The 27,486-nt window shown below is 54.2% G+C and overlaps 9 protein-coding genes across 9 annotated transcripts; 4 read left to right on the forward strand and 5 right to left on the reverse strand.

Moving 5' to 3' along the window:
- Positions 1-602: 602 nt before the first annotated feature.
- JCM15063_003604 (uncharacterized protein) lies at positions 603-2,485 on the forward strand (the record flags this gene model as incomplete). The annotated part of the gene is made up of 6 exons (XM_076675525.1): positions 603-873; positions 953-1,015; positions 1,089-1,144; positions 1,215-1,368; positions 1,437-1,513; positions 1,586-2,485. 6 exons carry the CDS (start codon positions 603-605, stop codon positions 2,483-2,485), a joined length of 1,521 nt encoding a protein of 506 aa, XP_076537609.1.
- A 788-nt stretch (positions 2,486-3,273) lies between these two features.
- Positions 3,274-4,453, reverse strand: JCM15063_003605 (uncharacterized protein; the record flags this gene model as incomplete). The annotated part of the gene is made up of 6 exons (XM_076675526.1): positions 3,274-3,341; positions 3,416-3,650; positions 3,750-3,877; positions 3,941-4,040; positions 4,109-4,145; positions 4,275-4,453. 6 exons carry the CDS (start codon positions 4,451-4,453, stop codon positions 3,274-3,276), a joined length of 747 nt encoding a protein of 248 aa, XP_076537610.1.
- Positions 4,454-5,760: 1,307 nt separating this feature from the next.
- On the forward strand, positions 5,761-9,120 carry RGD2 (GTPase-activating protein RGD2; the record flags this gene model as incomplete). The annotated part of the gene is made up of 9 exons (XM_076675527.1): positions 5,761-5,820; positions 5,895-6,066; positions 6,180-6,274; positions 6,350-7,014; positions 7,077-7,205; positions 7,275-7,487; positions 7,550-7,743; positions 7,804-8,374; positions 8,448-9,120. 9 exons carry the CDS (start codon positions 5,761-5,763, stop codon positions 9,118-9,120), a joined length of 2,772 nt encoding a protein of 923 aa, XP_076537611.1.
- A 162-nt stretch (positions 9,121-9,282) lies between these two features.
- Positions 9,283-11,159, reverse strand: JCM15063_003607 (uncharacterized protein; the record flags this gene model as incomplete). The annotated part of the gene is made up of 6 exons (XM_076675528.1): positions 9,283-9,799; positions 9,888-9,927; positions 9,996-10,590; positions 10,682-10,743; positions 10,818-10,956; positions 11,028-11,159. 6 exons carry the CDS (start codon positions 11,157-11,159, stop codon positions 9,283-9,285), a joined length of 1,485 nt encoding a protein of 494 aa, XP_076537612.1.
- Positions 11,160-11,452: 293 nt separating this feature from the next.
- SNX4 (Snx4p) lies at positions 11,453-13,201 on the reverse strand (the record flags this gene model as incomplete). The annotated part of the gene is made up of 6 exons (XM_076675529.1): positions 11,453-11,492; positions 11,586-11,758; positions 11,823-12,476; positions 12,532-12,619; positions 12,681-12,735; positions 12,802-13,201. The coding sequence occupies 6 exons, from the start codon at positions 13,199-13,201 to the stop codon at positions 11,453-11,455; spliced, it is 1,410 nt and encodes a 469-aa protein (XP_076537613.1).
- A 235-nt stretch (positions 13,202-13,436) lies between these two features.
- On the forward strand, positions 13,437-16,456 carry SEC15 (Rab GTPase-binding exocyst subunit SEC15; the record flags this gene model as incomplete). Its single annotated transcript, XM_076675530.1, has 8 exons — positions 13,437-13,856; positions 13,922-14,363; positions 14,443-14,846; positions 14,909-15,271; positions 15,342-15,496; positions 15,566-15,872; positions 15,981-16,121; positions 16,250-16,456. 8 exons carry the CDS (start codon positions 13,437-13,439, stop codon positions 16,454-16,456), a joined length of 2,439 nt encoding a protein of 812 aa, XP_076537614.1.
- Positions 16,457-16,656: 200 nt separating this feature from the next.
- JCM15063_003610 (uncharacterized protein) lies at positions 16,657-19,804 on the reverse strand (the record flags this gene model as incomplete). Its single annotated transcript, XM_076675531.1, has 6 exons — positions 16,657-17,002; positions 17,072-17,277; positions 17,345-17,871; positions 17,937-17,990; positions 18,052-18,636; positions 18,703-19,804. The coding sequence occupies 6 exons, from the start codon at positions 19,802-19,804 to the stop codon at positions 16,657-16,659; spliced, it is 2,820 nt and encodes a 939-aa protein (XP_076537615.1).
- A 2,063-nt stretch (positions 19,805-21,867) lies between these two features.
- Positions 21,868-23,734, reverse strand: JCM15063_003611 (lipase ROG1 family protein; the record flags this gene model as incomplete). The annotated part of the gene is made up of 4 exons (XM_076675532.1): positions 21,868-22,767; positions 22,832-23,124; positions 23,196-23,368; positions 23,442-23,734. 4 exons carry the CDS (start codon positions 23,732-23,734, stop codon positions 21,868-21,870), a joined length of 1,659 nt encoding a protein of 552 aa, XP_076537616.1.
- Positions 23,735-24,022: 288 nt separating this feature from the next.
- JCM15063_003612 (uncharacterized protein) lies at positions 24,023-27,484 on the forward strand (the record flags this gene model as incomplete). Its single annotated transcript, XM_076675533.1, has 6 exons — positions 24,023-24,217; positions 24,298-24,534; positions 24,596-25,181; positions 25,247-26,373; positions 26,444-26,671; positions 26,729-27,484. The coding sequence occupies 6 exons, from the start codon at positions 24,023-24,025 to the stop codon at positions 27,482-27,484; spliced, it is 3,129 nt and encodes a 1,042-aa protein (XP_076537617.1).
- Between the last annotated feature and the right edge of the window lie 2 nt (positions 27,485-27,486).

The raw sequence follows: 27,486 nt of genomic DNA on the forward strand, positions 1-27,486 counted from the left end.
GCGCTGCTGAAGGCCTTTCCTGCGTTCCTGGTGGCGCAGAGTGGCCTGAGCTTGCAGCTCGCTACGGGCAGGTCCCGACTTGCAAGTGAAGTCGCGACGGGAGAAGAAACGATCGCTTCGAGCTCGGAAGCTAAAAGAAGACAGAGAGTTTTGAGAAGTCTGCCGAAGACGCTTGAGAGCGACCTGGGGTGAGAAAGCTGCCAGGGTGAAAAGAAACGTCAGGACGTCCTTCCCTTAGCCGCTGCCGCTCGATTTCGCACCCAGTGTACGTAGCAGTACCCCGTTCTCGTATTCAGTACCAGTTCGTGTCGCCGTAGCAGTATCCTTCCGGTTCAAAGTCTCGACCGTATTCCCGTCGCCGTCGCCGTCGAATTCGACCGACCTCATCAAACCTCTGCCTGTCCATCGACGCACCGTCTCGGCTTGATCGCGTCACCACCGGAACGCGCCTCGAATTCACGTCGAAGCAGGCTGTTCACTCGACCTCCGATAGCGCGTACTCCTCGCGCTCTCTACGCTTCCTCGTCTCGCTTCGCTCGCACACTCTCGCGCGCACTCCCGCCTAGGAAGCCTTCACCGCTTCCCCGTGTCCTGGTACCATCATGGCAAGATCTTCACTCGACCTCGACCTCGCGAGGCTCTCGCTCGGTGCGACTTCGCCGTTCCAGCATGCAGCGTCATCCGCAACCTCGCCTGCCGGCCCCCACTCGTCGCAATCGCAGGTTCCCTACCCGCAGTCCCAACAACAGCAGCAGCAACTGGGCGGTGCGTTGCAGCCCCACCAGGTCATGCAGCCTCCAGTCCACTCGGGACCTCCGCCTCACGTGCAACTGCAAGAACCCCAACGACGACGGGGTGTCGTCAAATTCTTCAGTTCGTCGCGTCTTTCCCCTGCTTCATCTGTAACCCTGGACTATACGCTGAACCTCGTTTCTATCCCCCGTGTGATCAGACAGCTTGAAAGGGTTTGGCTTTGTCGTGGACAATGATCCCGCCGCGCTCGGTGGACAGGAAGGTTGGCCAAGCTCTTCTCATCTCTGTATGATCCCAGGAGCATTCAGCTGAAGTATATTCCCATGCCGTGCCAGTATTCTGTCACTTTAGCGCGATTTCTGGCAAAGGCGGATTCCGTTCGCTGGGCGAGGTAAGGTTTCGTGGTCAAGCGTCGTTCGGTCCAAATTTCCGAAGTATTGACAATGCACGGTATATTGCAGGGCGAAGAAGTCGAATACGAGCTTGTCCAGGGACCAAAGGGTTTCCAGGCAGCGAACCTGACGGGACCGGGAGGCCGCACTGTGCAAGGCGATCCGAAAGCTCGCTTGCAACAAAAGCCTCCGCCTTACATGCCGTTCCCACCTCTCGCAATGCGTAAGTGTAGGGAATCGTCGGTCTTGTGTGCGAACTGACCCTCGACTGATCCATACGCTGCGAATCAGCCCTGGGTGGACCCTATCTCGCGGATCCCTACCACGCCCAACACGCTGGCGTCTATGCTGGTTCACCTTACACCCAAGTAAGCACCTGCTTTGTCACTTACTTGCGCTCTGTATGGTACTCAGTCTGACCTCGTGGTGCTCGCAACTAGCATGTCGTTTACGTGCCAGCAACGGCTGCTCTCCCGCCGTCCCAGTACGCATACGCCCCTGTGCCCCTCGCTGCCCCTCGTCACCACCAGTCCGCATCGTCGCAAGCCGGAGGAGCGTCGACTTCATCCGCGAGTCCCTTCACCGCCCCGCAGTACCAGTCGTACGCGGCTCCTCCTTCAAACGTTGGAACGCAAGGATCGCCAAACCCGAACGTGGCAGGATCTACGAACCAGTCTACTGGATACCAGAGCGCCTCTGGCCAGCAACACCAGCAGCAACAACACCAACAGCAACAGCAAGGTGGAAACGCCTCGAGGTTCGGAGCTGCAACCGGAGCTTACGGCGCACCGCAGCCTCCTATGCAAGACCAGCGGCATCCGGCTCAGAACAATTCCGCTTCGTTCAACCCTGCGTTCTCGCCCCCGGGTGGCAACTACGCAGGACTCGCCGATAGTCCTGCAGGAGGATCGAACGGACCGACTTTTGGCTTCGCGCCGTTCTCGCCGCCATCGTTCCACCACGCTCCTCTCTTCGGTGTACCCCCTCCGCCTCCCTCGGGACCTCATGCTCTGTCGCAACAGCTGTACCCGCAGCAACCGCAAAACCAGTACAGCTCCCGTCACGCCTCTTCCACTCACACGACCTCGCCGCCTCAATCATCTTCGGGAATCCCTGCCGTATCGCAGTCGGCGCTGTTCGGAACGTCGTCGTCGCCTGCCCCGATTGGAACTGGCTCTCGCAGCGGAACGCCTTCAGGCGCGACCGGCGGTCGATCGACCCCTCTCGGCAACGGTAGTATCGGCAACGATGCGTGGAAGGTCACGCCTCCCAAACCGGCGAACACTCCTGGAACCTCTGGAGTGCTATACGCGAGTCAATCGAACGGAGTCGATAACTAATGGGGTTTCTACCGCTCTTTCCCGCCCATCGCCCTTCCCCCTCCCCCTCCCGTGCCCAAAAATCCAAGTCAGTCCAGGAAGGAAGTAGTTCAAATCAGTACATTTCTGTGCGTCTCGCTGTGGTGAATTCCGTACCCCCCGGCATACTGTCTGTTCCGCCGCTCTGTGTTTTTGGGTTTTGCCCTCTCCACCTTACTTGACGATTCCTGGTTAGTAACACTCGAATCATTCAAGTTTCCGTGTCTGTCTATCCCTCTGTCTATCTTTCCTCCTTCGTCCTATCATTCCCTTTCCATCTGCCTCTAATTTTGTGCTTCTCTGTACCCTTTCTTTACACAATCTCCCTTTCCCTCTTTTCTCTTTTCCCATTTGCATCCTTGATCTGCTACTCCCTATGACTCTGTTCCCTGTCATTTCTCTTTCTTTGCTTGTGTTTTCCGTCCTTTTTTCCTCTCTGCCTCTCGCCTCCCCTTTTTTTTCCTCCCTTCTCACTTTTGCCGATCGATTTCCTCTCTCCTCAGTCACTCCCTCTTTCTCTTCTTTTCCTAAATCATTAATGAAGTAATGAAGTATTTTCAACTCAAATTCCTTGGCATATCATCGAGAGATCTCGTGTTGGCTCTTTTACTCTCTGATCGTTTTTCAAAGCGAAAACTACACTGGTTCGCTTTGCTTGCCAATACTGTGTTCTTGTGAGAACAGGATCGTCCCCTTTAAATTAATTCTTGTTGCCACGCTGTCACTTCTATTATCAAGATACCAAGAGAACATCATGTTGGCTCCTCTGCTCATTCTTCCTTGGGTTCCGATTGAGCGTAAGACGAAGGACGCGACAGACTGTCGGCCTTGACACCAACTTGAAAAAATCACAACAGTCAAAGTCAATCTCGTGCACCCGTCGAAAAAGACAAGAAGAAGCAAAAGACGTACCTCCTTTGAATCCAACGTCGAGATCCCTCAGTTTCGCCGATCCGACGTGGTACACCCATCCATGTACACTCAATTCCCTGCCTTCCTTCCACGCTTGTTGAACAATGTCCGATTCGGCCACGTTCTTGACCGTCGAAGCGACATGGTTGTCGGTCAATTCGGCGAGCGACAAGTTGTCGAGAGGGTCCTTCGCTCCCGGTTGCGAGGAGATCTGATTCGAAGCCAGAGACTTGATCTGTTTGTTTGTCGTTGTTTTGATTTCCCAAGAATATGTCAAGTCAGAATCTGCTGAGCGTTGTTGAGAAACAGAGTGCAGGAAATTCGATATGCGTACAGGTGCGATCCATTTCGAGATGATTTCGGCCACAGATCCAGGTTCGGGAACGGGCAGGCTGTCACCTTGTTCTTTCGAGTCGAGAGCGGCTTGCATACCGGCTCGAACACCTCCGCAACCAGTGTGACCTAAGAAACCCAGCTCCCCTACATGAGCACAGAAGTATCAACCCAAAGAGACGGGTAGCGTACCGCAGACAATGATCGCTTCAACCTTGAGGACGTGCACTGCGTACGCGAGTGCTGCCGAGGCCGAGAGATCCCCCGGGTGGAAACATTGGGCAATGTTGCGCTGCCCAACAAGCAAGAGAAAAGCGGGTCAGGTTGTGCACAGTGGAACAGACAGAACAGTACACTCACGTGGACAAAGATGGAACCAGGAGCGACACCGGTCGAGCTATTGCGATGACCGAGGAATACGGGGTGGGGGAACAGGGGGAAAGCGAGAACGGAAAGACGAGACAAGCGTTCAGCAGGTCGTTCGATGCAGCTCAAGCTCCGTATATGGCTCAAAGAGACGACTCACAGTTCAGCGCTCACACGCGAGTCGGAGCAGCCCAACCAGAAGATGCGCGGACTCTGGCCCTTCTGCAGCTTCTTGAGTAGCGTCGGGTCGGCCTGGGCGAACGCGGCAGCGTACGTCTCGTTCGAGTCGAGGATGCCGCGCAGCAGGTCGGTGCAGTTGGATTGAGGAGCGGTCGTCATGGTGAAAGAGCGGTGCTGGGGTTGGGGAAATCGAGATGTCCGACCAGGGGCGTGAAGTCGGGACGAGACGACGCGGGATGCGGTGCCGAGCGATGCGGAAGGTGAGAGCGAGGAGTGGGAGCGAACGGAAGAGACGAGAGCAGTCTTGGGGATTTGGACTCCTCGGAATGTCAAATGACGAGTTGCGGTACCAACGGGCATTCAAATCTGGACGCGAACTCGATCCGCTTGGGTGAACGATTGGTAAGGTTGTTCTGCGTAGCTATGACAGCTCGATGTCGGACCGGAAGAACCTCGGGCGAGAGAATGTCGGCGATAAGAGTCAGACGCGATCTTTTAATTTTAATTTTCGCTACCACCGAGATGAAAGCAGCCTACTGTATGGCTCACGTGCAGTGATCGGAGGTGTGATACTTTGGGTTTTTTCATTCGGCGCAGTTCGCGACGCAGGGACCTCGCAATTGATGCCGAGGAAATCGAAGCTTTCGAGTGCCTGTTTGTGCTGACGCTCGAAAGCACGCACCCTTGCACGAAGCTCGTGGACAGCAGCGATTTGAGTACCTACTGAGTCCCTGAACATTGACACAGGTGCGATGCTTGCCACACTGCCGCCGGATGGCGTTCTTCGGCGGTTGGCCCAGCGTGACCCGAGCACAACGACATCCAGTTCGTCGTGAGCACTAGTACTGGCGTCAGCTTGTAAGGCTTTCCCTCGCGGCGTTGCAGTCACCAATAGGCAGGCATACGATTAAGCCTGGCGTCTAAAAGACTGAAACCCCCGACTTGGGGCCTGGGGGCTCTGCTTAAATAGAGACAGCTGTAATCGACAAGAAAACACGGACCGTTGCGGATCTTATAAGTTGGTTTGTGGGGTACATGGGTGTCACAAACATACTCGAGCTGTCGCCAAGTATCACAGCTGGAAGCTGCCGAAATACAATCTTCAGCGTCGGGGTGATACAAACCCGATCAACAGTCAGGACCCCCCAATGAATGACTTGTGCGCTTCGAAGATGCTTGCTCGAGATGGGCGGCAAATTGAGAGGAAAAGCCTTACAGTATGAATAGTGAATAGTTATAATACAAATTCGAGCTGGAAATTCCAAGACATCAAGATTCTCTTTTCCACGACCCGATTCGAGACGAGCATGAATATGCGATACATTTCGTGTACTGGTGGACTCGCTTGAAGGAGCCGCGCGGAAAAGAATTCCGCAGCAAGAGATGAAAGAGATGCAGCGCCCTCATCAGAAACGGGGAGCTTCTTCCAACATCTCTGCGCGCTGAAGCCCACCTGCCCCTGACTGATGGCCGAGCCTACACAGGTTCATACTGCAGTGACCCTGCCTCCAACGTTCTCCAACTCGGTAAGGCTCATCTTTCGGCAGATCACGACCCCACACGAACGTTGTCAACTGCTCACACCCCTTCTCACGCCCAGTTCTGGTCGACCGACTACCGTACGGGATACAGATCGGTGTACTCGGCATTGCAAGCGGGCATCGTCCAGTCTGACGAGATTCTCGAGACCGTCCTCGCGAGGATCGAGTTGGAGCGGTTGATTGCTCGGCAGCTCCTTCCGCCCGCTTTGAGACGAGATGGATTCGCAAGCGGTAGGTCTGACTCTTCTTCAATTTCGCTGGTGGTCCCGGCTGCCGAATCGGGTCTCAATGCTGACCACACGTACCCGCTCGAACCCTCTCGCTCGCGCCTTCTCGCCTGATAGACGATGGCTCGTCTCTTCGGATGGCGTTCGAGGCAACATTGACCAGCCTCGTTGGAGAATCGAAACTCAGGCAGCGAACTGCAGACGAGCTCAACGTAAGCAACATCGGTCCGGTTTCGCTCCGGCGCTGATCGTGCCGTCTTCGGCTGAACATCTGTTCCATTTCTTAGCATGCCGTGTATCAACCATTCTCAAGATGGTCTGCGGCTCACGAGTCTCGCATTGAAAGCTCAAGGACCCAAGTCGAGCAAGCGTTGGTCGCATGGGAGAAAGAGAAAGCGACAGTCGAGAAATGGCGCGAGACGTACGGCGACAAGTGCCGACAACTCGACGAACTCGAGGACGAACTCGAATTTGTCCGCGGGAAAGAAGCCTTGATGCGATCGGTTTCGAGCGCGGGTGAAGCGAGTTCAGGTTCGGGCGACGAGGTTCGCAAAGTGGCTCCGGTTGTACTGCCGCCAAGACCGTTCGAGATTGATCAGAACAACACCTCATTGCCCCTGACACCGTCAAAATCGACCGCAGCGCTCGGCCTCAATCGCAAGAAACGGCCAGACCAGGACGGCGAAGGATCCGACGACGGACTGTTTCCTATCGATCACGGGGACGAAGATGAGGACTTTATCGATCGGTCAGGCGCAACCGGTGGATCTGTCGTCGCGGCTCTCGGCAGAGCCCTTACCGTCCGAAGGAATCGGGCTGCTTCGCAGTCCCGTCCGGAGAGCGCCTCGACAGATGCCAGAACCGGAGAAGGTAGTGGAGAGCAAGGATGGAAAGTTGAGAAACTCATGGAGGACAAGAACGTGAAAGCCGCACTTGATTTCAGCAAGACCAAGTAAGCTCGCGCTGTTATCGCTGCCCGACCGCTTGCAGGATGCTGACTTTGATTGGGAGCAGGTTCACTTCGCTGTTGTCAAAAGTGACTGGACCTCAATCCGGTGAAGAGCGGTACATCAAGACTCGCAAGGAGGTTGAAGTCTCTGAAGAACGGTACAAGCTCGCCGTGCAGGCTCTCGATTCGCTCCGGTCTGTACCCGCTCGATTTATCTGTATCTCAAGCGAGTACTGACCGCTAACTTTGCGATGCGATTCCAGCTTGACCCTCGAGGAGCTATTGTCGACCCATCTCCCTTACCTCCAGCACTGCGAATCGGATCGTCTGCGCGCTGCCACTTCCGTCCTCAAGTCGTTCCATTCGGTCATCTCGAATGTGCCAAAGTCGGTTGTCGCGAGTCATGACCGTGTGCAACAGACCCTCGACTTGGTTCAAACCGAGAAAGACTTGAAGTTGCTCATTGAGCGTCGCCGGTAAGTTCGCGCTGGTCGTGGACCAGAACAAGTAGCTGATCAGAGGTGTGCTGGCGGAGCAGCACCGGCTCATTCCAACCTCGTCCGATTCAATTTGCGTCGCATTATTCCGAGCCTTACACCCACGCGTTCGGAATTGATTTGAGGAAATTTGACGAGACAAACCTTGACAAAGATGGAGGCGCCGTGCCCAAAGTCTTGCGGGTCCTGCTTGCTGAGATCGCGACAAGGATTGGCAAAGTTGATGATCACGACGGTGAGTAGTTACCTGATGTACCCGTTTGAGCTAGGTTACTCATCGCTATATGAAAATCAGAACGTCGCAAATGTTGGATCTACGAGACGCCGCTGTCGAATCAGCATACACTTCGATCGCTCCTCAACACGTCCTCCAATTTGAGCCTGCCCGAATCGGAACTCTCAAGTCTCCTCGAGTCCTTCGATCTGCCGACCCTGTGTTCCGTTGTCAAATTGTGGTTGCTCGAGCTCGAGGTTCCGGTCATCACTTTTGCGTTGTACGACGAGCTCAGAGCATCAATTCCGGGCAGGATCTCGGGTTCAAGCGATGGGCACGGTGTCGACCGAGAAGGCCTTGTAAAAACACTCGGCAAGCTGCCCTCGGTCCACTTTGAGACTTTACGTGCGCTCCTCGAGTCTGTCTACCCGCTCGTAGCCCTCGAACCGACATCGGATGCGAGCGATTCGCGCGAGACATACCGCTCGAAGCTGTCTCTCTCGCTCGCTCGACCGCTCATTCGCCCCAAACACGAAACTGCTCTCACGCTCGACGACAAGCTCCCTTCGATCGTCGTCCGAGAACTTCTCGTCGGGGGAGAAGATCTGCTCAAAGAGATCGAAGCGGTTGCGCAGAAAGACCGAGAAGAGAGGTAAGCAGTTCGAGACAAGACGGCCTCGTTGGGTGCACGATCGACTGACGCGATGAAGCGTTGAGACGTGCAGGTACAAAGCCCGTCGACAACGCACGAAACCTATCGACGTTCGAGTTTCGCGTACGAACTTGGGGTTGGCCACACGAGAGTCTGTCGATCTCGACCAAGCGAACGCGGTCCTCTTTCACCAGCAGCAGCAGGAACGGTTACAGCAAGGTTTGCCTTCTCCACCTGCGCCTTCAGCTCCCGAAGTTCCGTCCAAGACGGCATTGAACGTCAACACGCACGATTTGGCGCCGCCGGTGCCGCTTGTACAGCAAGGATCGGGTCAAGCGTATGCCGCGAGTCCACTTGAAAGCGCGAGTGCCTTCCCAAAGGATCAAGACGTGGAGACTCCGGCCCTGGCTGAAGCCGTCAAGGTCGAAGATGAGAAACCGGAACTCAGTCAATTACAACGAGGAGAAGGACCCGCCACGGAAACACCATTCGTACCGCCGGTCGAGGACGAGGACGCGCCTCTCAACCAGGCCCCTGCCGCTTCCACTGTCACCGATGAAGGCGCTGACAAACCGCTCAGTTCGTCGACCTCGCTCAAACGATCCTCGGTCCAGTCCAAGCGGGAAGAAGGCGGCACAGGAGCTTCGGGGGCTAGTGGAAGGCTGCGAGGCGCGAGAGCTCCGCGACCGATTTCTTCTTCTACTTCTTCTTCAATTCTCGAGCGAGCGAAAGCGTTCGAAGGTTGAACTGGCGCTTGTCTCGACGGTCTTGTTTCTTCCCCTCTTCTACCACGGACGTTTTACTCTCTATCAATTTTTGTTCGGTTTCCAGCTTTATCTGTCTCGTAGATATCAAGTTTGTGCCAATCGCCAAGTCTCGTTTTATCGCCGTTGTGATTGGACTGCTTTTCATTTCTTCCTCTGCAACAGTTCGTCTACCGTAGGCAAATCCTCATCGCTGTCAATGTCCTCGTCTCGACTTTCGTCGCCCTTGTTCCCGCTCGCAGCAGTTGCGAGCAAATGACCTCCATCCCTGAAAATTTCACTCATCTCTCTCAATTCCCTCAACCGTTGATCACTGTCCTCGTCGTCGGCGCCGACAGTTGACCTACTGTCTTCAAGTGGAGTTGTCTCACTCCTCCTGAAGAGACTACCTCCTCTTCCTCCTCCTCCTCTCCGCATTTGAGGTACGGGAGTCATGCTCAACGTTCCAGCTCTCGAGAACGCGACACTGCTCGTACTGCGATTGGGATCGTCCCCTCCGACATAATCTTGATCCCCGGTACGATCAAACGGGGTCGTCGAGTACCTTCCAGATCCTCCAGGTTGAACCGATGCTGACAATTGTCGAATCTCCGTGTTCATAAAGTTTGGCCTTGGAGTTTGAGAGGCGCGATTGAGAGGTAGAGCTGGGTAAGGTTCGACACTGGGTAAAGACAAAGACGATGGCAAAACCACAAGCTTCAGAAAGGCATTCATGAAAAACGTGAAGAGAGGGGAGAAACCCAAATTACATGACGACGAGCGAACGGTTGAAGATTTCGAATTTTTGATCTGTTCGGGTCTCATTGGAACCAATTGGTTCGAATTCGAAACGAGGTCGGTAGGAAGTGAAGACATACATGTGACGCGCAGTTGAGGCTTGACGTCTGTGGGTTCCGCCTCTTCTTCTTCCAGAGGAGCGAATGGGGTTTGACTCTGTTCCTCTTCTCTTCGGAACAGTGGTCTCCCGTCTTGATCGTCTGTTCGAGAAGTCGCTTCGCTCAGAATCGCCAAAGGATCTTCATCGATCGGTTCCGGTTTAACTTGTCGCAACAACGTGTCGTCCTCATCTGCTGCATCCCCAAGACTTTCTTCCCCCAACCTCTTCGTAATCAGAGGATCGAGAGTTTCTTCTCCTTGTTCTCCTTGCTCTTCTTCTTGTTGGGTGAGAGGGATGGAAGAATCGTCTGATCCTCGAGGAAGTCGTTTCTGACGTTTCGTTCGACGAGGCGGTCCCATCATTCCCAACGCATCTTCTTCATCATCTTCTGATCGCGCTCGAGGTACATGCGATTCGGACACAGGTTTCGAAGGATGTAGTTCTGGAAGAGAAGGAGGAGGAGAGTAAGGGTTCTCGAACTGATTCTGTCCTCTCGAGGTGGCGGCAGGATCACGAGTTTGAGCACGACGTGAATGGGTTGCTGGATCGCTAGTGACGTAGTGTAAATGTTTTTCCTGTCGTTTTTGACGAAAAACCCCTGATCAGCCCTACTTGCTCAAAGAAAGAACCAAGATGAGGAAAAATCCCAGTTTGAAGTAAACTCGCTTTGAGCAAGACTACATGTTTGTCATTCGTCTTGCGGAAAAAGAACGCCATTTGATAATCCGCTGCATTTCCAATTTGTGTTTCGTTGTGAGCCTCGAAGTCCGTAAAGAAGGGGGAGGGGAGAGAAAAACGCAACTGCCTCTAAACACGTCGACTTTGTCCTTGTGTTTCGGACCTGATCCAGACTTGTGATACCGGTTCGTGATGTCTTCTTGCTGAATCTTGATCGGGATCCGATCTTTCAACGCGACGAGGATCCTTTCAAACACGCCAACCTGTGTTTCATCGAGATTCACTGGTTCAGTCCTTCCCCCTTCTTGGTGCGTCGAAGACAAGAGACACTCACGTTCATCCATTCGACATGGTGAGGTTCGAGATAGAGGATCAGTTGCAAGACGAGAGTCGGTGAGATTCGAAGGTACGATGATTGTCGTGGTGAGAAGCCTGCGAGGTGTCCATGAGAAGCTTCTCCTTGCATCTTGCTTCTTGATGGGTGAATGCTTCCCTCCCAGACGCGCCCTAGGTTCTAGACAAAGTCGGAAGATGGCGGGGGACGAAATCGGGATTTCTGAAAGATGAGACAATTAAAGCGATGACGAAGTTGAATTATTTATTAGAACAACTTGCTCGGGGCGTAATGTTATGGTCTCAAAGAACAAAAGCGTTTTCAACATGTTGGAAAGGAAGCTCCCTTCGAAAAAAAAGAGACATAGAACAGTTCAGGTAGAGAGGCACACGACAAGTACAGGACAAGAATCCAAAGATCGTTGTTCAAGCTTCAACATGGATTTTCTGAATGAATGGGATTGTTCTGCGAAGGTAAAAAACAAGGGGGGGAATCACGCAAAATCTCGCGTCAGCTGTCGTCTCGCGCGAGAGAAGTAAACCGAGATTGTAGACTGACTTGTCCCAACTCTGCAAAACCTTCTTCTGAAACTCGATCTGTCCTTTCGCATAGTCTCCGAGTAACTGTTTCATCTCGTGCCGCTTTATCGTCCGGAACGTTTCGTGTTCCTCGAGTACCGAATCGTTGAACGCGGTCGAAGTCTGTTGCGACGCCAATACGGCGTCTTGCAACTATCCGTGATTGGAGTAACGTCAGCTCGGACGGAAATCACATGAGGTAAAGCCAAATGTTTACCTCTTTGATCTTGTGGTCGAGTCGTTGCAACCTCGCCGCTTTGCTCATGTCGGTCTCGCCCCCTTTCAGTCCTTCGAGTTTGTCTTTGAAGTAACTCGACAGGCCCAACCCGTACCCATACCCTCCGGCGATGCGGTCTCGTTCCGTGACGACATTGCTCAAGTAACTACTCAGTTCCTCGAAATCCAACTGTTTCTGATCTCTCGATTTGAGGACCCCTTTGAACGCGTGCGAGTACGCCAACAACGAATGCAAATGTTCGACAAGATCACTCGAACTCGAAGTCGAACTGAGTTTGAGCGAAGTCGACATGTCGACCAAACTGCGTTCGAACCGCATAAGAGGTTCCGTGATCCCCGATTCGAGGTACCCGAGTCCTTGAACCGATACGGCGAGGTCTTCGTAGTCCTGACTGAGATCGTTCAATCGACCTCGGGACCTCGACCCCAACCGTTCGATCGACCCGAGTCCTTCCTCGAACGAGTCGAGGTACTGTCGAATCGCGGTGAAGCGTTCGTCCGGTTTCTTGAGTTTCGAGAACGCGTTCAGGAGCGTGTCGGACAAGTTGTCGAGCAGTCCGTGTGACTCTTCAGCTGCGGACGATGACGACGCGGCGGAGGATGCTTGTGCCGAGTGTTTGTGTTTGTACACGTTCTACCAAAAACATGGTTTCAGTACAACGCTCACAATGACAAAGGTGACGACGTACCCATTCGGTTGATTCGAGAAAGTTTTGAAAGAGGACCGTTCTCGACAGTTTCGGATGTCTCGCGACTCGTTGCAAGAATCGCTCGAGGCTGTTGAATGGAACGTCGGTCAGTAGCCTGATTGAGAGATTGAACGAGGATATAAACTCGCTCGATACGTCTGCGTTCGATAAAGTCGGGACTGAAGCGGTCTCCAACGACATATTCTATCGGAAAGGAGAGACGATCGTGAGGCTGCAAGGGAGAAGAGTTGTGGAAGAGAGCAAGCTGACCCATGCGATGCTTGTCGGGCAAGGGGGGTACGACGCAGGCCTGAAAGTCTTTGACGAGGGCGTGACGCAGGAAGACAAAGTCCTGGTAGCGGCGACGACTCGAAGGTTTCGTCGAGTGGAACGAGGCGAGGTCGGTCTCGGCGGTGACGAGGTACGAGACGAACATGTCGGACGTGCCTTCGAGTTCGGTTTTGCCATCGAGCACGTGCACTGCGCTGAACCGACTCGCATTGCGATCTGGGTTTACGGTTGCCGTGGCGGTATGCTCGTAGGCCGAGTACGAGTGCGAGGGTCCAGCGGCTGCGGGTTGATGCGACGACGAGGACGATGGATCCGCAGGCGAGTCCCACGCGACCGAGCTCGAGAAGTCGCCGTCACCGTCGCCGTGATGACTGTCCATGGCGTTACGAGAGTGGGCGAGGGCGAGGGAAGCGAACGGTTGATCAAACGCGTTTCAAAGCGGCTCCACTCTTGCACGGCGGCACCGACAAACTTACTCGCGCGACTCGGTTCGCTTGCTGGCCCACGTGGGGCAAAAACCCTTGGGCTCGATCCGATCCAGAGAGCAACGTGAACCGCTCGTGTCGCGGTCGAATCGGGCGTAAACCCCACCTCCGACTGGCCTCATCTCGCAGATGGCCTCCCGCTCGCGCCGTCCCAAGTTCACTCAGGCCGAGATCAACCAGCAGCTGCAACAGTTGTTCCTGTTCTCGGCCTCGTCGACCCTCACCTCGACCACTTCCGACGCGCCTGCCGCCTCGCTCGCGAGTTCCGCCGTCGCCGACCCCACCGCCCAGGGCGACCTCGACCAGCTTGGACCGATCCTCGTCAACATCCACCGCTCGAACCAGCAGGACGCGTACCTCCGCGCCCTCAAGACGTTCGTGCGCGACAAGGAACGAGAGATCGAGGACATCTGCGCTCGCAACTACCAAGACTTTGTCGGGTCCGTATCCGCCCTCTTGCGCGTGCGCCAGGGCACCGTCAGCCTCAAACACCGCGTCGTCGAACTCAACGACGACGTGCAACAGTCTGGAGCCAAAGTTGCCGACAAGGTCCCTCCGGTTCTCTCTCTCGCTTTCTACTTGTCAATCACCTGACGCTTTATTTCGATCGATAGAAAAAAGAATTGCTCGAAGCGCGCAGGGTCGGCCAAAACATTGACGAAGCGATCGACACGCTCCAAGCATGTCTCCGCGTGCTCGACCTCTCGAGCAAGATCCAGCGTTTGATCCACGATGACAAGTTCTTCTCGGCGTTGCGCCAACTCGACGACCTGCAACAGGTTCACCTGAAACCCGTCCTCGCGTACCCGTTCGCGTCCCAAATGCTCGCGTCGTTGCCCGACACCCGATCATCGATTCGCGACGCCGTGACCAAGTCGCTCAAAGCCTGGATGTACGAAGCGAGAGAAGCGTCCCGCTCGGTCGGCAAAGGCGCGCTCGACAACATGGAACTGCGAGGTCGTCGCTGGAGCAGTCGCAGGCGCAAAGACATGGGCACGATGCGACTCGCCAAAATCAATGGTCCCGTCGAACTCGGAGTCAGTGAGCGGTACGAATGTCAGTATTCACAATCCTGGTCTCCAATCCTGTCTCTTTACTCGGCTCTGACCGTCACTAGAGATCCACGACGAGACAGACAATGCGCTCGACAATGACCAAGTCCGGATCGAGTTCAAACCATTGTACATTTGCATTCACATCTACACGACCCTCGACTTGCTCCAGGATCTCCAGTTGTCGTACCAGGCCGATCGCCGCGCACAAGCGTACCTGCTCCTTTCAACCGCGACGTCGCTCACCCCGTTCTCACTCGCGGCCTTGTCGGGCTTGTTGGAAGAGATTGTCGGATTCTTCCTGATCGAGAGTCACGTGTTGAAGACGACCAACAATTTCAGGTCGGAACAAGACGTCGAAGATTTGTGGGACGGCATGTGCGAACGAGTCGTCGAGATTGTCGACCAAGGGTTGAAAACGGAAGAAGATCCCGAGGTGTTCCTCGGCACGAAATTCAAAGTCTTGACCTTTGTTCAGACGCTCGAGGTGAATTCACTTACCTCTTGACTCCTGAGACCTTTCGAGCTGACTACAGTGAGCTCGATCAGGGTTCCGGTTATTCGGTTGCGGCCCTCCATTCGCTCCTGTTGACGCTCTTCTCGCGGTACTCGCAACTCTTACAACGCAAGTTCAGTGGAGATTTCGAACAGATCGTACTCGACGACGATCACCAACCCATGATTGTCAACGATCGCGAAGAGTTTGAAAAAGTCGTCAGTGTCAGTTGGTTACCGGTCGAAGGCGAATGGTCGAAAGAACACCTCGCGAACCCTGGGTTCCCGTTGGCGTTGCCGTTCTCGCAAACGTACCCTCTGTGTTGTATCGATATCCGGAGTTTCACCGAACAGTATTACCAGTTTTCGGAAGGATTCGCCGAACATCATCGCGACATTGATGATGTCTTGAGAAAGGTTCGTACACCCCACGATATCTCTCTCGCTCTCTTTTTTTCCTGGATTCTGACTCGGTCTACTTCGACAGGCTCTCGACAATCTCTTGATTCAGCAAGTATCTGAAAACATTCAGAGACGGTTGGCAACGATTTCGAACCTTAGTCAACTGGCTCAGATCGTCGTCAACGTCCTCTTCTTCCAAACTGCATGTACAGATCTCGAAACGCTGCTCGTCACTCTCAGGTACCGACTCTTTCCTTTGGCTGAAAACTCAATCGTCGATCTCCTGTTGAGCTTCGTTTTGATGAACAGGGCTACACAAAGAGGTGGAACGATTCATTTGGACTCTCTCACTTCGTTCAATCAAACGCTCTTGCAAACTCAAGATCGAATCATTTCTCAAATCTCACTCAAGATGGACTCGTTCTTCGAAGAAGCTGAATACCCTTGGACGACTCTACAACCTCCACACTCGTCGACTGGAGAAGCGAGTGGATATTTGATGGATTTGATGGATTTCTCAAGTACAGTCATGATGAGCGTTTTGATCCAACTGCCAGAGTTTGCGAAAGATTACGTGTACAAAGGAGCGTTGAAGTACTGTTCAATGGTTCTCAGTGTCAGTTTTCTCTCTCTATACTCTCTTTCTTCGCGTTTTATTCGAATTCGAATTCCGATCCAGAGCTGATTCAAAAGAAAGTTTTTTCTTCTTCTTTTTCTTTTCCAGTCGTATTTGACAGACAAGGAACCTAGGATGATTTCAGATCAAGGATTGATGTACCTCGCAAAAGATGTCAAGTGGTTGATCGAACATGTCAAATCGTTACAAACCGAATCTCTACTCGACGTATTTACAGAATTGGATCAGGTAAGCACAACCCATTCTCTCTCTCTCTCTATCTCTCTTTCGGGGAGATCTAGCCAATCTTTTTTTCTCGAAACCTGCAAATCTTGTTTCGCTAATCAATTGGTGTGGTGGGGGCATATCAAACACAGACTTTGACGTTGTTGACAACTAGTCCAAATCCAACGTCATACCTCGATTCTCAAACTCGAACGAATCAGTACTCGAAAATCAATTCAAAAACGTTGCAAGCGGTTGCGATCAAGCTTGTCACGTTTTACAATTCGACGAATGGACAGAGAGTCGATACGAGGAGGAGAGGTCAAGTCGAGGAACTGTTGAGAGGGATTACAAGATAGACATGTTTTGCATAGAGGGGTTTCATTGCAAGAGATTCTCCTTTCCGTCTCAATCATCTCGAGACAGAATGTTGTGCAAAAGACTCTTGCGCAAGAGAAAATAAAGCTTCCTTGCAAAGATAGTAACGCTTTCCGAAGGTAAAGCAAAAAAGGGTGGTCATATTCTCTAATTCAGAGCATGAGCTTTCTTCAACCCTTCACTAGAATCCACTCTTGCGAACCCACTCGACATCCTCGAGGGTTCTCCATTCAATCTCACGTTTGATCTTGATTTTGCCTTGACCTCCTGCCACTCGAGTACTCCTTCTCACTCCTGCTCCTCTACCTCCACCCTCGGCAACACCATTGACCATCCCATTCTCACCTGGTACGTTTGCGATTCGTTCTCGTTCATCATCGATCGAAGTCAGGTGTCGATACAGGGGCAAGTAATCGATCACGAGTGAAGGATTGGGCAAGATTGGAGCACCGGGATGGTACAAATCTTCTTCTGGGTCGTAGAAGAATTGTGTACTCAACATGGCGAGACGATTGAGATACTCGAGTCTATGGAAACACCGAAATCGGGAAAAAGTCAGCGATATTTCTTTTCGCATCGGAGCAAGGACTCTTCACTTTTTCGCTTCGAGATTTTCATCGACCTGGTCCGAGAATCGTACAGCTCGAGGGTAGATCGTATATGCCAAACGGTTGATCATCGAGGTCATTTCGGGTTCACGGCCCATGAACGGGAGGCGAACCAGATGGCTCGGCTGAGGCTCGAGAATCGGATACCCGAGTTGGTGATCGGACAACGTTGTGAATGGACCAGTATCAAGATCCTGCGAGTATCGATCAATCATCAGTCCAAGAGTCGAGAGACGGTAAGGGGGGCTTAGGTAAGCTTACCTCGATTCTGGTCTCGATCCTTCTCGCGACTTGAGCGTCAGCGAAGGAGAGCGAATCAGAAGCTTTGACCGCTCTTTCGAGCCAATCCGGATCGTCTTCGATGTTGTCGACGACAGATTGCTCGGATTGGAAAAATTCGCTGCCGGTGTCCTGTCCGTCTCCATCAGTGCCGCTTGTTCGAGATACGGTCTCGCGTTGCAGCTCGAATTGCAACTGCATGATTGCTCTCCTGAGATCTTTTGAAGCTGGAGCTGCCGAGCTGAAGGGGTGAGGCAATGGCCGTTCACGAGCATTGCGACACAACCATGCTGGATTCGGAGTCGAGAGCGTCCTTTCGTCGTACAGCTCTTGCAGCGACTGTTCCGACAGAATATGTCCTTCTGCCCGTGCGACGAGCCGGAGATAAGGTACTGCGATGGAAGTTTCGGGACTGGCAAACTCGAGGCCTTGAAGAGGTTCACGTGGATCCGCGCCCACAAGGTGAATCTTTTGTAGTCCAAGCTGGTCGATCGGAATGAGGTTCGAGTCTGTGAAATGACTTTGGGTGTTCAGCGATTGAAATCACAACGATGCAGAGGACGAGCGAGCGAACCGGTGCAAGTCAGAATAATCGGTCGACGAGATTCGGCAGCAAGCGCTCGGATGCCTGCAGAAAGCTGGTCAGTTGCGGATAACCTACATGCTCTGGTATGAAAGTTGAGACAAACCAGTCCAGAAATCCTCCTCGCCCGAAAATAATACATCCGCCTCTTCGACCAAGATCAGAGATTGTGCAGGTCCTCCCAACTTAGCCTCCCCTATTCCTTCGTTCATGGTGGCACTTGCACCTGCTTTCGAGATGTTCGGTTTGAAGCCGGCGAAAAAGTCTTTTACGTTCGGCTTCTTTGGCGATGCTCGAACAATGTGGTTCCTTCCAACATCGCCAACTTCGGATTCGAGATCCTTCGCTCTTCTCTTCCCCATTCCAGCGTTCACTTCAAAGATCTCGTACCCCAGCTCTTGCGCAACGGCGTAAACTGCGACCGTCTTGCCAGAACCGCTTGGTCCGCTTAACAGAATGAGATTCGTCAAGCGACGAAATGCTGACGAAGACGATGACGCGTGACCAGTAGCAGTCATCAACGGTATGTCGTCGTCGAGGAGGTCAAACGCCGACGAATCGAGCAGGATGCCGTCCTCCTCGTCCTCTGAACTGCCAGCGACGAAATCGTCTAGACCGTCTCGCCGACGCTTCTTCTTCTTTTTGTCGATACCGCGATTGATAGGTCTCCGACGTTTCTTTGCATGTTGATCTGACAGAAAGTAAAACGACCGTTAGCGCAATCCGGCTACGTCTTTGAACCAAGCAAAATACGAACCAGCGATGCCCTCTGCTACCTTGAGCTCCGTCATCCATTCCTTGAGCAGCATCGCGCTCGTACGGCTGACTTGACCGAGGATTTCCTCAGCTTTCTTCGGCCCGTACTTGCTCGTCCACATTTCGCTCTCCACTGTGCGGTCCGCGGCGTGCTCGAGCTTGTCTCGGATCGAGGCCGCAATTCTGTCCAGGAGCGGATGTGAGGGATATGTCGGAAGGGCTTTCGATGTTGATGCGCGAGGAAGCGAATGCGCTTCGTGCGGTCCAGAGGCTGACGACTCGTTTTGGACAGATCTCGCGAAGCGCTGAAAGAATCCTTCCTCTTCCTCTTGATCGCGATCGACTTGCTTTTCTTTGCCTTTGTCGTTTGCGAGCAGCCGAGCGGGGTATCGGGGACGATGTTTCGCACCAAGCTCGGCCGCAACGGGATCTGGCACGAAGAAACCGTGCTCTTCTGCTGTTGGCCACCTGGGCTCGATTCCTTCCCTCGCCTTACGACGTTCACGGTCCTGACGATATACTTGGGAGAGTGGTGCGAAGGAGGAAGAGGAGGAGGAAATCGAGGGAATGAATCGGGTACTCGGGCGGACGGGCGAGTTGGTAAGGTCGATACTTTCTGTCGGTTTGAGCGCCTTCTTGGCTTTTCTGGAATCGTTCCCGCCTGTTGTACTCTTCTTGCCCTTCTTGGGCTTCCGAGGCGACCCACCTGTAACTACGATGACATCGTTGTCATCGTCGTCCGAGTCGAGGACTACCGTCCTTGGCAGTCCCTTGCGCTTACTGCTTGTCTTGACTGGCTTCTGTCCCCTTGCTCGTTTGCGCGGCTGCTCTGACATCGATCCAGTGCCTGCTGGAGCATCATCATCCGAAGAACCCAGGACAATGCCCGCTCCTTCTTGCGACAGCATCGGCGTAGCAGGACGCGTAGATGACGATCCTTGTGATGTCGAGGGATCTTGAGAGGCTTCCAGTCGATCTTGTGACGTGTTGTCGGCTGGGTTCAGTGAAGAGGGGCTCGACTCGGTTGCTTCATCTGGTCTTGGGACCGGTCTCGTTTTGGGCTGGAAGATCGAGAACACCTTTTTTGGAGGTGCCTCCGCCATGAGGTCGAGGCCGAGGGCTGAACAAGGTCAGACGCGTCGACTAAAGCGATGCGCGATGCGCGCGCGCGCGTCTCAGATGTGCTTCAATTTCGGCTCTTTCAAAGGCTTCTGACAAGCGGGAACTGTGCAGTATGAGCACTGTGTCAGACGCGTCAAGATAGAGCCTTCGGACGAGCCGTATCTCATTGCAGCTCGAGCGAGCCGCGCTCATGCTCCCTGCATTTAGCTACTCGCTCGCTCGCGCTCTGTACAATCGTACGGGCAGCTGAACTTTGGACACGCTCATGGTGGCGTTGATATGAAACATTTAGCAGGCCGGGGCCCGGAAGCTACTAACACCGAGAATTGGTGAGGGTTCGAGCACCCGCGACGTTCCGCGGACGTCGGGCATGCGATTCAAGAGGTCCGTCCTTCGTCGCTCTCTCTTTTCTTCCTATCGCACTCTTTGGCTCTCGAGCGATGACCAGCCTATCCGATGACGAAATCAGGCCAAGGTCTAGGACGAATGAGAGGCAACCTCGGGTGTTCGTCGATCCGGAAACTGTGCAAAACAGTCTGTAGTCCATGCTTTTCAATGCGTGCAAAGGTTGGGGATCGGCTGACACGACTGTGTTGCCCAGTCATAGACTGGCAGTCTAAAGCGGCAGAGAAGAGTTGTATTTGCCAAGACATGTCGCCGCATGAAACGGTAGAACGCATCGCTCGTAGCGCCGAAACTTTCCTCAAGAGCAAGAGCAACCGGAACGTATATCCGTACTGGCAAATGTGTTTCCTCTTTCAGCTCATCCCTGTGAAAGACTTTCAGACGTCCAAGTCGCACGACGGATTCACGTCGCACTTCAAGGGTAGCAGCAGGTCCAGTAAGTCCTACTCACAAATCGCGGCAGTCATCTAATTGAGCCCGGGTCTAACCGAGCTGAACTGGTCCCGCTAGACCATCTCATGGATAAATCGACCGGAATCTCGTGGGTTTCCGCTGGCCATTTCCGCTTCACCCGAGTCACAGAAAGGGAAGAACCGTTCCAAGAGGATTTGTCCCGTCAAACCTCGTTGCGCGAAACAAGTGGATCACCATCCCGTCGTTTCAGCACTGCTTCCAATCGGCCGTCTGAGCTCTTCCTTGGAATGACGAAGATGCCTGCGGTGGGTATCCCGATACAGTCCGAAAACACGGTCGAGACCACGCACGATGGTTTGTCCGTTTTTCTAGACTCGTAGCGGCACAGAAGCTGACCATATCGACATGCAAAATACCGCAGGAAAGGTTTTCCTCGAGCATTGGAAAGTCCAGCACGTGTCAAAGCAAGAACTGCCACAGGAGCTTATCGAGCAGACCCATGGTCGAGATCCGATCGACTTCAACAGTATTTACACTGTGCAGTGGCTCATTCGCAAAGCTGTAAGAGGCCACACTGCCAAGGAGGTCGAATTTCTGCAGTATGACCGCGAGAAAGCCCGATACCAGCCAAATACTGTCGGAAAGACCGCCAATACCGGATGGAGCGAGCTCGCCTTCGTTGTGATTTTTTCACGCGAGCTATGAAGCGTTCCACTATACATACCACTGGATTCATTCCCTACTTCTGGTTGCAGTCATTACAGTCACTTGAGAGAGTCTTTTGTGGCGAGTGAAACGTGTGATCGGTCTGTGAGCTAGACTTGAAGTTTTCAGAATCATGTGCGAGATTCGGAGCAAGCGAACTTCGCCCATATGGCCAGATGGCGCGACGAATCCAGTGAAAGCATCAGACATGTCAGTTCCAGTAGGTCCTGCACACGGTGACCGCCGCTCGTGCAGAAGAAGCACTTGAGCTTGGGATCTGAGCGACTCAAAATGATCCCGCTAAGACTTGCCCTGCCAGCCAATTTCCGAGGTCTCCGCGGGTCATTTACGACTGAGAGTCATCATCGTATGTCGAGCGAACGATTCATGCTCGGTCAAGCGCTTCCGGTCTGGAGTCGGGAATAGCGGCTCGAAGGATATCGCGCCTCTTAGTTGGTCCTGTAGTTTGGATTACCGTTGCAACGACATTGGAAATGATACCGAGAAAGCCATGATAGTACTACAATACGAACTGCTTCGCCCACCAGTCGATCACCTTGACGCCGATACGATGTTGTTCAAACTCTGGAGACCTCCGCACGATCGCACCGTGCGAATTTCTCGACTTGGGTAGATATACAAAGTGTTTGCGAAGTCGAGGCAATGCATTGAGGTGATGAAGTTGGAACAGCTGGGATGGGGTAAAGATCGGGTCTGTCGAATGCTTGCGAGCTTCGGGATGGTGCTCCTGCGAGAGCGAATCCTCGGCCAGAGGAGACGGAGGAAGGTCGTGTGGAGGGGATCCACCTCGGAGCAAAGCTGGTGTCGATGAGCCCGAAGTGAGGGGAGTCGACTCGAGCGTCGAACCATAGTTGTTGCGCTCGAACCTGGTCGACTGCGTTTCGGCATCACCGTCACCGGTGCCGGTTTCTGCTGCTTCATCGCCAGAAAGATCTTCGGCGTAGTCGGGATTGTCTGTGCCGACTTGTTCGGTGATTTCCTGGAGCCTGACCCCAACCCGCTCGAGCATACCCTCACGCCCGCGCTCGCCAGCCGTCAACCGTCGCAATTCTCGGATTCTTCGCCGCGAGCTTCGGCCCTGAACGAGGAATCGGCCGATAAGGATCATTGTCCACAGTGGCAGAGCGACGGGGAGCACTGCAATGACTAGGATCGAGACTGGGCGCGAGAAGGGGTACGTTGATGGCCGCAGGAGGAGCGGTAATCGCAAGTTGAAACGCCGTTTGCGGGAGACTTTTGGGCTAGCAGTCGGAGCGATAACCCGGTATGAGGACACGATCGGTACATCCTCGTGGAGCGTAAGCTCGAGACCTCCGTCAATCAGATCCAGGTCGGGGTCGTCCGGGTCGTCTCCTCGAGTTTCTGCCACTTTCCTGGCCTTCGCTCGAGCGAGGGCAAACTGAGAAGCGCATCCAAGTGGCTCAGCTGGCGGTCAAAGTGACAGCGGAACTGAAGCAGCTTACAGGATCGTGCAGCTCGAACGCGCCCGTCGGAAACGGCACAGTACGATCATTGACAGTGTTGGCAAAGACTTCGACTCGCTCAAATTTGGTAAGCGCTCGATAGAAGCAGAACTGAGGATCTGCGAGGATCTTGAGCAACGGTTCCGCCTTTTCCCGTTTGCGCGAGCTGAAGAAGCTTGAAGTCGACGATTTCGTCGGGGCGGGCTTGGAGTAGTCTGGTGAAGAAGGATTGAAGCGGGAAGGCAGGAATCGATCGTGCTCGTACAGCTGCGAGCCAGTTCGAGAGAGGAGACCTATTTTTCAACCGGAACGCGCACAGTCCAGTCAGAACAAGACCGCCTCTATGCAAAGAAGAAGTCCGTACGAGCGCCGAGAAAGCGGAAAACGCCAGACCAGAAAGTCCCATACGGTGGAATGCCGATCGCAGGGGAAGCGAACGTCGCAAAGTTCATTGGCTTCACCGAGTCGAAAAAGCTGGGAGACCGCGAATCGAGCAAGCCCAGCACGTAACGAGCGACGAGTCCACCAAGCGAGTACCTGGAACAACCTCGAACAATGTTCAGCCGTGCGCACGATCGCGAGGAAACGATTGCGTAACGTCGGTGCTCACCCGACAATCGAAAATCTCTCGACTCTGCCGCCTTCCGTCTCGATTCGTCGCATCTCATCGTCAATCTCGCTCAGAACCCTCTCAGCACACAGGTCGATTCCGTCGTACGTCGCGGTGAACTCGTTCAGTTTCGCGTTGAGGACGCTGAGCTGCACGCCATCGGCGTCTCTACCGTCCTTCTTGGGTCCGGCATGCTTGAGCGCTGATTCGCCGATGTAGCGGACGTGCGATGGCGAGCCCCAGAGACCGTGCAGAACGACAAGGAGATGATGCGGTGCAGGTCGTTTCGTCATCGAGGCTGTCGTAAGCCGATTCGGAATTCTGATCCAGGTGAATGAAGGAGGAAGAAGTAGAGAGCGTCGAGAGATGGACGGATGCCAGAGGATGACGAAGCCGCTCTGAATTGCAAGGTCCGGCTGCCGAAATCGAGAGCCCGATGCCGGCGACAGATGCCGCCGCGGAGATTATTCGGAGATCAACCTGAGGGGAGGCTTTGTCGGGGAACGCGAAAAAAGATCTTTGGCAACGAGCACATCTCCCGCGACGACCTCACGCGCAGCGCACGCGAGACAAGGGCAGCCATGAGTCTCGTCAACAGCACGATCGACGACTATGTGCTCGCGTCGTTCCCGCTGCCTTCGACGTCGAGTGCCTCGACTTCTCGATCAACTTTCGTTACTCCGCCGCCAGCAACCTCGGTGCAGTACCCGAGCGCTCCCAAGCAAGACGGCAGGCTTGTCGTAGCCACACCAGGCGTCGGCGTGTCAGTGTACGATGTCAGTTGCGCAGAACGCTTCCTCTCTTTCCCTTCGCACCCTCGCAACTCGTTCTCGCTGACAGATTGCCTTTATCGTAGCTTGCGGATCAAACACCGCTCTCTTCGATCACAGTCGGACCATCTTTCGCCCCTTCAACGTCGGCCGTGGCACGTTCAGTGCCGCTGACCAGTTCAGAGTCAGTTCGCGTCAAGAGCACGAGACAGACTTGGGTTGGCGTCAGAACCGACGATGGCAAAGGCGAGATCTGGTGCTGGCAGGAGGAGGAACGCAAAGACGGAAGTTCCGAAGGAGAGGCGGGCAAAGCAGTTTGGCCTGTCAGTCCATATGTTGCTTTCGTCCCCAAGGAGCAGAAGCTGATGAGCTCTTCGTGCGCAGATCTCGGAGCCTCTCGCCGCGCTCGCGGTCCCGAAGACCCTTCCAGCGCACCTCGTCTTTCTGTCCAAGTCTGGCTCTTTCGCCCTTGCGCCTTCGAACGACCTCACCTCACTCGTCTCCCTTCCTTACGTCTCTGCCGAGAGTGGCTCGGATGTGCAGCCAGTGCCATCTTCGCAAACAATGCGTCTTATCCCGGTGTCTGCCTCGTCAGCGCCCGCCTTCCTTCCGCCCGCCCTTGTCGCTTTGCTTCCTGCCTCTAGCTCACCTTCCCAAGCACACATCGCTCTTATCGTCCGCACTCTTCCTTCTTCCTCCCCAACATCCGTTCAAGATGCGCCTTCGCTCGCCCAAGTCGGCAAGAAGAAGTTCAAAAAGACGCCGCGACCCTCAGCAACTGCTGTAATCGAGGCAGCAGATGCCACTGCGACTAGCGAACGGATCAAGAACGAACTCGAGATTGTGTTGCTGGATCCTGCACTCACGACCGAGGAGGGTGAGACCAAGGCAGGTGTCGTCAGCCTCGGCAAGGTCGAGATCGAGGCAGACAAGGTCGTCGTGAGCGATGACGGCTATGTAACCGCACTCAGTGGGTCATTTTCCGCACATTTACCATCTCTAAAGGCGGCCTGCTGAAGATCTACCGTTCTGTAGCGGGTACTGGCTCGTTGTCGTCTTCTCGTCTCGCTGTCAAATCTGCCGCCTACGAGTCTTATGCTAGCGTCTTCTTCCCTGCCCCATCTGTCGAACCTACGACACCTTCTCTGACCCTCTCACCCGTCAAATCGCTTGCACTTGCCCCGACCGCACTCGTACCAGGACAAGCTGCTCTTCTCGCACTCCATTCATCTTTCGTGCTTCTTGCCGCTCCTCGCGCGTCCAAGGAGAACAGTACGCCAGTCGTTTCTCTGACTTACTGGGACGCGCGATTTGGAGCCGTGATCGCATCGTCGGAGCTGAGCGTCCCTTCAGCCGTGGCGACATCGGTCGCTACCCTGTCTCTGTCCGCCTGCCTCCCGACTCGCAACACCGCCATCTTGACCCTCGCGCCTTCCTCGTCTTCGACAATCACATCTTCGTCTCGCATCGCCCTCTTCTGCCTCCCTCTCTCTCCTCCATTGCCCTCCGCATCCGTCCTAGCAGCTATCGTCGGCCGACAACGACTCACATCTCAATACCTCGCCCAAACAGACTCGAGCGATTCAGTAGTCGCGAAAGCGAAGAAGGCTGAACCGGCCCTCTCGGCGACCGATTCGCTTCCGGCGCAGGCCTTGGAAGCTGCTCAAGCGAGTCGAGCCGCGCGTGAGAGCTTGCTCGAAGCTCTCGAAAAGGTCCTTGCGCCGCTAAAGAATCAGCAGAACGTGAAGGAGGCCGACAAGGCGGTGCACAAGGCAGAGAAGGAATGGAACTCGTTCCTCGAAACAGAGCGTAAGCGATCCTGGGAGGCCGAACGACCAAAATTGGCTAAGCGGAAGAAGGACGCTGCCGCGGCCCAGATTGAAGAGATCAAGCTGCGCTGGAGTGAAGGTCAGGGTCGCAATGGGCGGTTCAAGCGCGTCAAAAGGGTTGTCGAGCGAGCGATCGTAGAAGGTGGCGCCAGCGTTGACGTTGATGCTTCGGCCGGCAAGGCGACATGGAAAGCGGTGCTCAAGGAAGACATTGAAGGTGTCGATTCCGCGGACAAGCAGAAGTACATTGAGGAGCGGAATAATGTCGAATCGGAAGTTGCGCGAGTGCGGAAAGCTGGAGACGCTCCGATCGAAGAATCGCAAAGACCAGAGGTGAGCTGTCCATCCCTGATCGTACCCGCTCTTTCAATGCTGAACCGCTTATCTCGCTCCTCCTTGGCAGCCAACGTTCCCTTCAGCCTTTGTTACCGCCGTCCTCCGCCTAGCTTTCCCTACACCGCTCGACACACCGTCAACTGAGCTCGCCGCGGGGTCTTCCGCCTCTACTACAACGCAGTCGAGCTACCGCCATCCCTCAGCAATCATTTCATACCTCATCAAGCGTGATCTCGTTGGCGAGAATCAGATCGAGGGAGGGTTGACCCGTTACCTTGCTCGCGCTGGAGACTGGGTGAGTTTCCTCTAGCTTCCCCGAGTAACCATTGTGAGGCTGACTTTGTAGCTCCAGACCAACATCGTCCTTGCTCTCGCTCACGTGTCCGACATTCCCGAATCTACCGCCACTTCTCTCCTGCTCTCGGTCGCCCGCGCGCAAACGTCCTCGCCTGGCGCGAATGACTCGATGGATGTCGACTCTGTCGCCAGCCCCGTGCCTGCTCTCTCCACTTTCTTGTCCGCCTTCCTGCGACAGCCGTACACTCCCGCGACTCTGCGTCAAGCCCTTCAGAAGCAAATCACTGCAACCGAGGCGCTGCCAATCCTCGCCATCTGTGACGAATGGCTTGCGTGGTGGCTCAAGAATGGAACGTCTGTCGAAGAGGTGTATCCTTCATCGCCCGAAGCGATCGAGGACAAGACGAGTCTCGTCCTTGTCGATCCGTTCGCATCACGAGTATCGGGTGACGAGGTTCCTCCGTCGGCGGACCAAATCGTGCCGCTCGTGCAAGCTCTGCTCGACGCTCACTTTGTCACGCTGCTGCTTCAACGTCAATCGCACAAACTCCTTCGACGCCTCACCTCGCGAGTCGCTTCGCACACCGCTCAACTGAACGACCTCTCAACGCTCCTCGGAGCTCTGTCTGTGTTCTCCCGCAAGAATCAAGAACTCGTTCAAGCCGAGGAAGCGGCGAAACGTCAAGCCGAAGCCAAGAGGAATGGAGTGCGCGAAGTGAAGAAGTTTGGAGAGAGTATGGAGAAACGGGCCAAGGCTCAAGAGAAGCACCAGGAAGTTGGAGCGTACCAGGTCGAAGAGTTTTACCTGTGATT

Source organism: Sporobolomyces koalae (genome assembly GCF_050403365.1).
Source record: "Sporobolomyces koalae JCM15063 DNA, S_koalae_JCM15063T_v1_ctg1, whole genome shotgun sequence".
NCBI lineage: Eukaryota > Fungi > Basidiomycota > Microbotryomycetes > Sporidiobolales > Sporidiobolaceae > Sporobolomyces > Sporobolomyces koalae.